We start from the raw sequence: 13,103 nt of genomic DNA on the forward strand, positions 1-13,103 counted from the left end.
TTTAACATATATCCAGAAATCACTACCTCTACAGCCTACAGCTACCACCTTAGGCCAAGCCAGCTTTCTCTATCCACCAAATTACTGCATAATTGTTCTAGTTTTGCCTTTACCTCCACACTTTGGCCTATTCAACAAAGCAGACATTCAGTTCAGTTCAGTCACTCAGTTATGAGTACTACGAAAAAGACAGCCCTGAGTTTTAGGACACTGTATGTTTCTAGTCTTTTCTACTTTAATAAAATGCAATCTTAGACTATGAAAGACTAAGTCTATTACACAACTATTATTTCAGACTGTGCTCTATTTTGATAAATATTACCTTTTACATGCACATCACCTCAGAAACAATTACATATATTTTTAACATAGCATTCTAGGCCATAAAACAGAGTCAAAATAATTAACCTTCAGTGCATGACAAACCCATGATAGCCCAGTTAACATAATTAAGCTAATCAATTAAAGATTCACCTAATGCTTAGTTCAGAATGATTATTAGACTTTTGAAAATGTGTTTTAAAAAAGGGAATAGATAATTAACACTAATAATTCATTTTCTTCTGGAACCTCAATATGAGAAAACTTGTATTTTAAAGCTAGAAAAAACAATATAACCAAAAGTGTCATAATTTTCTGTATGTTTATATTTTCAATGCTTTCAAAGCCCAACTGTGATTTTTTTAAAAAGAAATTAAACAACATGCTTTCATTGAGAGAATTTTTTAAATCTATACAAGTCAAGCTAATGAAATATTTTATTGTACATAATAAAAGTGGTGTTTTAAAAAAAAACATTTCCAGGCCCAGACATCCGCAGGAGTATGTGAGGAAAGGATTCCACTGGAGTATAATAAGCAATAACTGAATTGAATGAAACCACAAATCCACCCTCCCTATAGTAAATACTAACATTCACCACAGGCTTGAAATTCCTGTAGCATCAGTAAATGTATTTTTTTAAATATTAAAAACATGCTTAGGAGGATGCACAGAAGGATGGGAAAATTCAGACTTCACTGCACACCATATGTATTCCCAGCTTCTCTAATTCACAACCAGTAAAGAATCACAAATATCCAAAGAAAGTATTTTAAAATAGTATATGATTCACTGGTAAGTGATTTTTATATTCAAATAAATAGGAAAATTTTCATTTTAATGTCACACTGAATTTCAGTACTTTTCACTCCAAGAAAAAAATAAACTGAGACATGGTCATGAGTTTAGGATTATATATATTACAATTTGCCTTATAATACATTTGTGGCTTTATGATAAAAATAACTCAGGGACATATGGAATCCAAGCTAATTTGCATAACTGTCACAAGAAAAAAAAAGCATTAAATGCATTTCTGAAATAAGAATTTTCATTTAATTCAGAATCTCAAAACAGCATTAGACCTTGGCCTTGTTTAAAAAAAGTTCAGTTAAACACTAAGCTAGCTAAATAACCGTCTTGAAGGTTTAAACACAATTGATAATAGAAAATGCTTTCCCTCTAATCTCAATCTTACATAAATGAAAGAGGTGAGGTGGGAAAGGTAGACAATTTCTTTAGCAGCATATATGGCTAAATCCATCAACCACCTTATACTAGAATGTCCATTATTGACCCCATTAAAAAGGACTGGGCAAAGAGCAACAGTTACCCACTTCATAGACCAAAAGACAACAACTTTAGGGTTACGGTAAGTAAAACATTTTTTGAAACACTTCAAAAACTTTTGACATTAAACTAGAGGAATCATGTCTTCATTGTAAGAAAGAAAGACACAACAGAAAGTAAAAGACATTTAAACTAAACTGATTTTCAGTTTTCTCTGAATAAAAGAAATTAAAAAAAATGGTTGATTAGCTAAGCTTTGTGCTCTAACCAAACTAATTAATTACAGTGATTTTAAATGGCAACAGCCCTCTGACTGGGTAGCTTGACAGTTTTGAATACTTTTGCAATGATTTTTTTTTTTTAACGCAAAGACACTAAAATGATCCGGTCATGCAATGTTCATCTTATGCATTCTGCATCTCTTTTCCAATCTTGTAACTAAGGATCTTGTTCCAATCAATCTTAGTGCGTGTAACTGGCAACTGCCGACGTAAGGCTTTGAAAGTAGTGTCTGACATCGTCTGGTAATTCTCACTGATGGCAGTCTAGGAAAAACAGCAGTTAAAAGTTTAAAGAAATAAAAGGAATAGAACAATGTATAAAACACATAGATATGTTAGGAAACACCTTTATTTAAGCAGCTTGTTTCATTGTTTTTAAAAAGTCAAGTAAAAATCCCAAAATGGTTTTAAAAGCTATTTAAAAGCAGCTAAAAGAAAGCTTATAATCATTTTGAATAATTAAATTTAATAAAATGAAATTATAAATTAGATTTATTTTCTGTGTGTTCTTGTTTTGGATCTAATTTATTATTTCTCTCAGAACAATTTCACAAATTACTATTTGCGAGGAGTGGAAACATGTCCAATACATAAATGCTTAAATTCAAAAATGCAATTTAGAAGCTGATAAAGAATGTATTATAAAAAGCAGAGTATAAAATGAACTATGATCTAAGCAGATCACATATAATCTAACTGTTCTGGGAAACACCTCCTATATTAGAATTTCTGCTGCTACTGCTAAGTCACCTCAGTTGTGTCTGACTATGTGCGACCCCATAGACGGCAGCCGAGCAGGCTGCCCTGTCCCTGGGATTCTCCAGGCAAGAACACTGGAGTGGGTTGTCATTTCCTTCTCCAATGCATGAAAGTGAAAAGTGAAAGTGAAGTCGCTCAGTCGTGTCCAACTCTTAGCGGCCCCATGGACTGTAGCCTACCAGGCTGCTCCGTCCATGGGATTTTCCTAGTCAGAAACAAAATAGCCATATAAAATCTTGGTCTACTTTGACCAGTACTCAGAAATTACAGTTGGCTAAAACTTAGTTTTTACTACATTTTCACAAGTCTGCTCTTGAATTAAAATGAAAAAAGACTATCTTATTATAGTGAAATGATGAAAAAGTTCAAGCTTATGACTGAAATTAAAATTTCAGTGCCAATATTTATAAGCAAACATAGATTATATAATATTTTTGAAACTCATACCTGGTATTCATTTTCTGCAGCCTCTACAATCTTTATAAATTCTTTTGCTGTTTGCACCTCATTCTGAATGAAAAACAAAATTGAAAGAAAATAAAATAGTAACTTAAAACTACATCACTATTACTTTTAAATAGGTATGTCAATAGATGTCTGGTTAATGATTTGTTACAATTTAAACACAGGTGGAAATTATGACAAAGGGAAAATACTATAAGATCAACTATTCTAAATTCCAGGGGAACTAGGCAAAAACGTTTTAAGTCTATATAATGAGTGTGTTTAGTGTTCCCTGGTTAAAGAAAGTGAAATCTTAGTAATATGTGATGAAAAATTCAATTATAATACTTACAAACATGTCAATAAATAATCGTTACAGATAAGTTAGTCACAGATTTCTAATTAATGACTGTATGCCAAATACTTACTGAACAATATTCACCACCATAATGATACATTTAAAAAATATTACCAATTAGAAAAAGCATATTTTAAAGTTCAAGGTGAATTTTTAGTGTTTAAATATTTTCTGGAAATTTTTTTAACATTTCAATATAATGTGTCCTTGCATTATTTCTAATAGTAAATGCTAATGGAAAGTGAGACTTTTTAAATAAATAAATGTTAACAAAATTATCTAGTATCTTTATATATATTTATACAATGGGCACATTTTTTTCTATCCAAAAACAATAAAACAACAAATGAAAATCCTCTAAGATGAAGTGAAAAGGTAATTTCTAAAACAAGCAGCACAAACTGGCATACTAGCCAAGTTTAATTACTACAACCAGATCTTACACAACTCCAGTCTATAATTTTGCAGACAAATCTCTCTTAGGAATAATTTTTACTCAATGTCAAATTACTCAAAGAAGACAGTACTAAGTACCCTACTACAAAAGTAACTTTACATATATACTCATGACACAGAACTATACTAAGACTGCCTTATAGAAAATCAGACATCAGTAATGATCTTTCCTGGCAAATCTTGCAAGAATACTATTCAGTAAGAAATCAGAAATCACCTTAGTGCTAACGAAAAACTGAAAGAAACAAAAACAAAAGCAAAGAAAAAAGAAAGAAAACCCCCAAAGAAAATCCCACAGTTTTCATTTCTTTTCAGGTAGAATCTGGCCTAATACAGTCTCACATGTTTCTTAATACTAAATGCTTTCTTAAAATTAAACTTAAAAAAATTTGTAAATTTTTGAGTATTAGTAGTTGATGTTTATAATATACTAATGGTTTTAGGTATACAACACAAATGTTTATCAGAAATGTTATTATTAATGTATTATTAATACCCTTGGGAGAAAAAAATTGCACAAAGACATAGTTGTATCTGCAATGAAAAGAATGTGTGAAAGAACTTTGCAAGAAAAAAAAAGTTCAAAATTTCTAGAATTTGAAAGCTGAACTTTAGAAAAACTTCATTAAATCATAATCCAAATAGAGGGGAAAAAAATACAACAGGGCTTAAAAGTTAAGTACAGGATCACAGATATTAGTTTAAGAGCTAAAACCAGATTTAGAAGAAAAAAAAAAAAAAGAGCTAAAACCATAAAATTCTTAGAAGAAAACACTGGAGTAAATCTTCATGATCCTGGGTTAGGTGATGGTTTCTATTAATATTCCAAAAGCACAAGTAACAAAAGAAAAACAAACTGAACCACATCAAAACCAGTTACTTCTGTTTTGCAAATGATACTACCAAGAAAGTGAAAAGACAGATAGAATTTGTATCTGTAAATCATATATCTGACACATGACTTGTATCAGGATATGTAAGCAACAATTACAACAAAAAAAAATACAAATAACTAATCAAAAAATAGACAAAAGATCTGAAAAGACATTTTTTCAAAGAAGCTATTCAAATGACCAATAAATACACAAAAATAGGCCCAATATTATTATCCATCAGGAAAATATAAATAAAAATCACAATAAGGTACGATCAATACTAACTAGGATAGCTATATCAAAACAGACAAGTTTTGGTGAGGATGTGGAGAAACTACAACTGATAGGAAGTAAAACAGTTCAGCCACTTTGGAAGCAGGCTGGCAGTTCTTCAAATGGCTTGACCAACCTAAAGCCACCACCCAGTATATACTGAAGAGAAATTAAAACAATTTCTACACAAAAAATGGTACATGAAAGTTCATAGCACAAAAAGTGAAAAACAAAACACATGTCCATCAACTGATAAATATATAATAGTATATGGGTTACTATTTGGCAATAAAAAGGACAGAAATACTGACACATCTCTCACAGGGTGAACCTTAAAAATATCATGCTAGGTAAAAAAGCCTATCACAAAAAAACACATATTGTAGGATTCCATTTATATAAAATGTCCAGAATAGGAAAATCCATACAGTCAGAAAGTAGATTCATTGTGGTTTAGGGTTCAAAGGGGCTTGGGGGAAGGGCTGGTAGGAGGGAGGGTTTTTGGAGGATGAAAATGTTGTAAAAAGATTGTGGTGACTGTTGTATAACCCGGTTAATATACTACAAATAAATAAATTTTATACTTTAAATGGGTGAACTAAATGGTGAAATATATCTCTTTAAACAAAGCTGCTTAAAAAAAAGTTAGGTACCAATTTCCAAGTACTTACCATCTTTCCTCTATCTGAAAACACTTAAATCTGAAGCAGAAATACTACTTTAAATGTTAATTCCAAAACTGTTATGGTTTGATAGAAGTATTAGGTTGTTTAACTTTTACTCTGGAAATAATTACTTACAGACACTGTTAGGGAATCTTGTATATCTTTATGACTCACTAGTTGAACATTACCATCTTCATAATAATGAACCTATTAGAAAAAGAAATTACAGAGACCACATTTCAGGAGTTATCAAGATCCGCATGGCTTCAACAATCACACCAATGCAGATGACTACTGATTTCGGCTCTAACCCAGTCTTCTCTGCTGAGCTCTTGACCTTTTAAACTTCAGTGAGCATCTTACTGCCTTCAGGCTAGTGAGGAACTAGGCAGCAATTCCTGCAGTTACTCAGGCAAGCCCTCCACTGACTGGATTGCAGGACATTTTACCTCACAGATGCTCTACCAGTATCTAAACGCAAGATTTCCAAAATTGAACTCACAATGCTCTCTCCCAACACCAGTCATCTTCTTTGTATTTCCACTAAGGCAATGGCATCCCACTCCGGTACTCTTGCCTGGAAAATCCCATGGACGGAGGAGCCTGGTAGGCTGCAGTCCATGGGGTCGCTAAGAGTCGGACACGACTAAGCGACTTCACTTTTCACTTTCATGCATTGGAGAAGGCAATGGCAACCCGCTCCAGTGTTCTTGCCTGGAGAATCCCAGGGACAGTGGAGCCTAGTGGGCTGCCATCTATGGGGTTGCACAGAGTGGAACACGACTGAAGCGACTTAGCAGCAGCAGCAGCAGCATTTAACTCCTCAAATCCAAAGACATGAATTTATTCAATAAACAGTAATTAAATATAGACGACTGCTACTACAGGAGGTTAGAGAAACATAAAGCTTTTTAAAAGACAATCCCTGACCTCATATTTCAACACAACACAGTAACAGGTATGTACAAAATACATTAGCAATACTCCAGACTCTCTCTGAAACTTAAAAAAGGACTTCAGAAAAGAGGTGACATTGTTTTGGGCTTTAGTAAAATGAGTATAATGGACTAGAGAAGATGAAGCAACTAAGCTTAGAGAAGAGTATACTTTAGAAAGGCCTACAGGTACCTAGGACTGGCATGTGTGAGTTTGAGGAGGAAGAGGAGTGGCTGATAGAATACACAGGTAGGGGACAAGTCAACGGTAGGCCTTGTATGCTATGCAGTATTGTCTGGAATATCTAATAAGTGAATGTACCACTAAAATGGTTTCAAGTGGCAAGTAACATATCCAGATTTAAAATTTTTAAAAATCATCTTTCTGATGGCAATGTAAAAAAATAGATTGTGTGCATTAATTGCTCAGTTGTGTCTGACTCTGCGACCCCATGGACTGCAGCCCGCCAAGCTCCTCTGTCCACGGCATTCTCCAGGCAAGACTACTGGAGTGGGTTGCCATTCCCTTCTCCAGGCGATCTTCCCAATCCAGGGACTGAACCCAGGTCTCCTGCATTGCAGGCAGATTCTTTACCACCTAAGCCACCAGAGCAGCTCTAAAATGGATTAGGAGATGACAAAGGCCCCAGCAAATCAACAAAACAATGTAAACATTATATGCTAGGCATCATGTTAAGTGCTGAAGATAGCACCAGACAATCCTTATTCTTAACAAGCTTTAGCCCAACAGGGGCACCATCTCAGAAATTATGCAGGTGAAAGCTACTGAGGTCTGACTGAAGGAAAGAATAATGTCAACAATAACAGGTAACATTCATTAACACTTTTATATCTGGCTCTGTTCTAACCACTTTGCCCATATTAACTCAGTTTCAAACAACTGTATGAGCTATTTCATTATTGCTATTTTTCTTTCTTTCTTTTTTCTTAGCTGATGAGGAAATAAAAGCTTAAATGACTTCCTGATGTTACTCAACTGATAGAGCTGGGATTCAAACTCAGGCAATCTGGTTTCAGAATCCATGTTCATAACTTCTATTCTCTAGCCCTTAAGGGACAGTCACATCAAGACATAAATGTAACAGGACATAAGACTAGAAATAATATATTCTGGAGTCAAATGATAGAGCAGTGTGTTTCATCCAACTTTATTCCTTTATGGCTCTTAGCACAATACCTTTCATGATAGTTTCGTGATATAATAAATGTTACTGAATAAATAAGTGAACCAAGAAGAGACCAGTCAGTATTTCTCTGTAACTTATTTCATAATATTTATATTCAAATCCTCTTAGTTATCAGATTTCTTCTACATAAACATTTGAGCTTACATTGAGTCAGTTCTAGTGGGTTTCACATAAGCGAAATATGAGTACAGAAGATACTTAGGATATATGTAATGTACATGTATTAATATATATACTTATACATCTACACACACACATATATTAATATTATATTTCATGCAACCACCCCAATTTAAAAGAACAGCACAACTCAACTCAGAAGATGATTGGATGAACAAACTGTATGAACAGCAGACCAAATGATAGCATCTAATTTTAGCTATGTTTTTAGAATCTGTCAACTACCCCTGCAGATTTTTGATGACTAGGGAATGAACTGCAAAGTTATTTAAAAGATAAAATCAGCACTACTTTTTCCCCCCATTACCTCTCAACAAAGATCTGGGAAAGAAATAGCTACTGAGTACTATGAAAATATAAACATATGAATTAGTTGCTTCTCTGCTCAGAATCATCTAGACATCAGCAAACTAATTTATTTCATACCTGAATTTTCAAGATGCCAACCACCTGAGTGGTTGAAGGAGTGATTGTAAACTTCCACTCTGACCTCCAACGACCATTCCTTAAAAATAAAAACAGCAGCTGTAAATAAGGTAGGGAAAATAATTTGAATAAAATTTAAATTATTTAAATTCCAAACTTAAATTTACGCTACATAATGAGAGTGTGGGGGATGGATGATGTATATTCATTTTTTTAATCACTGAAATACTCAAAAGAATCAAGAGGTTAAGTTTAGTTATGAGCTACATTTAATTTAATCTTCACCTTACTGATAAGGATCTACATAATGGATGTAATTTCAGAATTCTAAGGCTTAAAATACAGTTCAAAACTACATCAATTTTCTCAATTATGCCTTAATTAAGAAAAAACTGAATAAATATTCAGATTATCAAGGGCTTTCACAAGTTTACCATCCACGGAATGATACTAAGTAAAAGGACGGATGGCAGTACAACATTCTTAGGGAGATTTTGATATTTGGAAAGAGAAGGGTTATAAGCATCAGATTTTTTTTCTTTCCTAATTTTAGATTTAGTTTCCAAATAAATGGTACAACATCGTCCTCCTAGATTTTCAAAATGATATTTGGTATAAAAATTGGTACAGATTAATGGTAGGAAACTGTGACATTACAAATAAGCAACAAGCATGTTATTTATTTTTGTCTCTCAGATAACGGATTTTATTTTTCCCTGACAGCTTTTTCATAGCAACTTCTTTGCTTTCAACTTCTATTTGCTCTTTGCATACTAAAGATGTATCCTGATATGTAAACTTATCAGTTTTTTTTTTTTAAACAATATGTAAATAGTCACAGAGCTAATGGTTCACTATACTGGCTTTGCTACAGAATTATTTCTGGGTTCCCTTCAATAGTCTTGCAATCTGACCAATCACAAAAACCTACAGTATGATAGTACTCTCAAACCTAAATCAACACTTACTTGAGAAGTGCTATAATTAGAACAAAGCATATGTTCTACAAAATAAAAGAAAACTTTGTAACATGTTCTGATTTTGAGTGACTCAATTCAGTCATTTTGGACAAAGAACTTAGATCTATTCATTTTTATTTCACAATTCCAAAAGAGGTTATTCCTTTTATCTAGGTATTAGTATCAACAACTAGTGAGGTCTAAGCATACACAATTCTGATTTATAATAGCAATATGCACATATCACCACTGATTGTGAAAAGAAAAAAAAAAGGGAATTCCAAATCAAGCAATGGTACCACTTTGAGAGCTGTTTCAAAAGATCTTTCCAAAGGCATTACTATATAGTAACAGTATATTGCAATGTGTAGACAGTACCCTTTCATCAACGGAGTAAACAGTCAAGATTTCTTATCCTTTGATTATAGTCTTCCCTTCTCTTCTATTAATGCTTTAATTACAAATGTGAATTTATTCAACAACCATTTATTAAGCCTCCAATACTGCTGGACGTCAGCAAAACAGTAAAGACCAAGAAAAGAATGTCTCTAGTGAAATCTAAGAAATGTCCATGACTAGAATCTTTTGATTTTTATTCTATCTGTATCTGAGGTGAACTGAAGTAACTTCATTGTACCAAAATATTTAGATTTTAGTGAGGATATTGCGATATGTGATGTCTAATACTTTGGAATGTCATATAAAATTATCTTTTCCAAAATGTGGAAGTGATTTTAGCTTCAATAATATAATGTTCACAGCAGTTTAGAAAACAATTTAGATATGTGAAGTGAAACATATACGCTGACACAAACTGTATTTCTGAAAACAGTAAATTTACTATATTTATAAACTAGTAACTTTACTATAACATCTCTCAATATATTTTAAACTAAAACTGAGTAATGAGTCCAAATCTCAACAAGATTGATTTCATTATAAGTATCCTGGCACAAACAGCATAAATTAACAGCGATTTTGTGAAGATTTATTTCTTAAGATACTGGTAAATCAATGTGACAAGTTTTTAGGCCTAAAATGGACAAAATACATTTATATTAAGGCCATACAAGTAAGTTAATACAACAGAACTTTTAGGAAACTTCAGCTTGTCAAGAAGGAATATATCTACAAATTGAATGGATTTTCCTTTTAGTGATAAGGGATCTGCTTTCCTCCAAATGTTCCTGTAACCTTACATTTATTTCTGTGATGGTTAAGCAGTAGAGCAACCTTGGACCATAGATAAAACTAGTCCACAGGGGTTACTGATACATGCTATTTAACACACCACTAACCAACTCAGCTAACAAGTCAAAGACTAAAATATTTCAGGTAAACATTATAACCATACTTACTCTGAAGGGCTTAGCATGTAGTATCAAAAAATGGGGATAAAAGTAAAGATTTCATTCAATTCTGAACTTACAAAGTCTTGGAGAGCCACAGAATTTTATAATAGGAGAGATCTCAGAACTAGGATTGTCTAAGAATAAAAAGGCCCAACAACTTGATTAATAAAGGTCTAATATGAATAGGACTTTCTGGTGGCTCAGACGGTAAAGCGTCTGCCGATAATGCAGGAGACCCAGGTTTGATCCCTGGGTTGGGAAGATCCTCTGAAGAAGGAAATGGCAACACACTCCAGTATTCTTGCCTGGGAAATCTTATGGACGGAGGTGCCTGGTAGGCTACAGTCCATGGAGTCGCAAAGAATCGGACATGACTGAGTAACTTCACTTTCACTTTCAAGATGAGCAGGGAAAACCAGTATTTTGGAGAGCTGGACTTTTACAAGGCATAATCAAATGATTTGTACAAAAATTATAAGGCATGATTGTAATTTGCCTCACTGTACAAAACATGTCATTATTTCCTCATATTGGCCAACCAGACATAAAGCAATCCATATGAAAACATCTACTTCAGAGTTATTAAAGTTCACACACAAAAATGATCATCCTTCATTTTATTAAGTATCTCTGTCTTCTTCCCCAATGTTAAGTCTCATTCAGGAACAACCCCTTCTCAGAATGAACATATGGGTCTGCCAACTGGTCTGCTCATAGGCACACATGTTCCCTTAGAATGCTGCTTGCTAGTCTAAAAAATACTCCTCCCTCTCCCACCTTTTTTTCACTGAGTGTCAACAGATTTACTGCTACCTTTAAATGATTGGGTGGATTATAGAGCAGGTATTTCTCTCATATAAAAAGGCTGAAGTTTCATACTGTACTGTTCTTAGTCAATCATACACAAACAAGGTATAGGCCCAATCAGTAAAGCAAGAACTACAAAGAACGTAAGCAGTGTCATAATTCCCCCAAACAAAATTTAACTTACCAAAAGTTTTTTGCTTGAAACTGATGGCTTTCTATGCATGCAATAATGGTTTGCTGTCCATCTATTTTTTTACCATATACCTTATTGGTAAAGAAAATAAACACAAGAGTGTATTTAGGGCCACAGAATGTCCAATTTTAAATATCTACAAAATATTGAAAATTGTATAGAATTGTGGCAAGAACTATAAAAGAATACAAAGTAGGTCATCACTCCAATACAGTAGCTAGGAAAACAAGTACTTATACATCGAATCACAGATTCTTAGTGAATCATAAAATAGTTCACAATTGATGAAGTACAACTTATTGGGAAAAAACTAACTGTACTCTCATATGTTCAAAAACATTTCACAATCTCGGGGTTGTCATTTCTCTAGACATTTAAAATAAAAAAGTACTGAAATAGAAGTGAGAAAGTTATTTTACTTATAACTGAGAAAGTTCACTAAGAGAATGCCTGTAATGGGTTGATGTTTTAATATTTCATCTCTTGCCAACTGTTTTAAAAGTAATGAATAATTTGTGTCTTTCAATCCCCTGGGGACAAGTGAGACCTCTTAACCATACTACCTTATCCTTGAGTTATTCTTCCAAAAGAATCCTAGTCAACACGCTGATAACTGAAAGAACCTGTGGTATTTCAGGTCATGGTGCTATACTTTTCAAATAATTACTGAGACTTAGATACTTAAGAGAACCATATGAATTTCTGTCCTAACCAGGCATCTTCTAAGAGTGAATGGGGTGGCTATTGTTAAAATAACAAAGTTGGGACAGAAGGTATAAACCAAGATGTATAGTCTTCTTAGATTGGTAGGCAGAGGCCAGGTTCACAGAGCCTTGAAAGACATGTCCAGAAGTCTGGACTCTTTCCGAAGTGCAATGCAAAATCCTTGAAGAATTTTAAGCAGGAGATTTTTATAATTTGATTTGCATTTCAGAAGATCACTGGTTATGGAGAAGATCACGGAAGCACAAATGTTAGGGACTAAAAAGAATACTAGGTACAATTTTATGAAAGAAAAAAAAAGTATTTCTACTTTCTATCATATTTTATCCTGAAAATAAAAACTAGGTTAAATCTATGAAAAAAAAAAACACATTAAAAATATAAGAAATTTGGTTATAAAGCACACAAGGAGAAGATTTCACTTCCAGTAATTTTATTTGTTTAAGATCTTGTAATTTAATGAAAAGAAGTCTGCTGTAAACTGATGGAGATGAGTCATGAACATGAGATTAAAGAATCTCAGCATATCATGTTCCTCTAACCAACGTATGAGAATTACTACTTGGATTTAATTCAAGGTACAACCATGTTCCCATTT

At 33.3% G+C, this 13,103-nt stretch overlaps 1 protein-coding gene across 1 annotated transcript in view; it reads right to left on the minus strand.

The window, feature by feature from the left end:
- Positions 1 to 1,221: 1,221 nt before the first annotated feature.
- The window catches only part of CAPZA2 (capping actin protein of muscle Z-line subunit alpha 2), a 55,909-nt gene continuing 44,027 nt past the window's right edge, over positions 1,222 to 13,103 (minus strand). Inside the window, exons 6-10 of the mRNA XM_006069690.4 lie at positions 11,774 to 11,853; positions 8,472 to 8,550; positions 5,858 to 5,929; positions 3,099 to 3,161; positions 1,222 to 2,156 (exon numbers count right to left, since the gene is read on the minus strand). Of these exons, the coding sequence (XP_006069752.1) occupies positions 2,016 to 2,156; positions 3,099 to 3,161; positions 5,858 to 5,929; positions 8,472 to 8,550; positions 11,774 to 11,853 (435 nt within the window). The 3' untranslated portion in view covers positions 1,222 to 2,015. The remainder of the gene's footprint in view (positions 2,157 to 3,098; positions 3,162 to 5,857; positions 5,930 to 8,471; positions 8,551 to 11,773; positions 11,854 to 13,103) is intronic.

Source organism: Bubalus bubalis, chromosome 8, assembly GCF_019923935.1.
Source record: "Bubalus bubalis isolate 160015118507 breed Murrah chromosome 8, NDDB_SH_1, whole genome shotgun sequence".
NCBI lineage: Eukaryota > Metazoa > Chordata > Mammalia > Artiodactyla > Bovidae > Bubalus > Bubalus bubalis.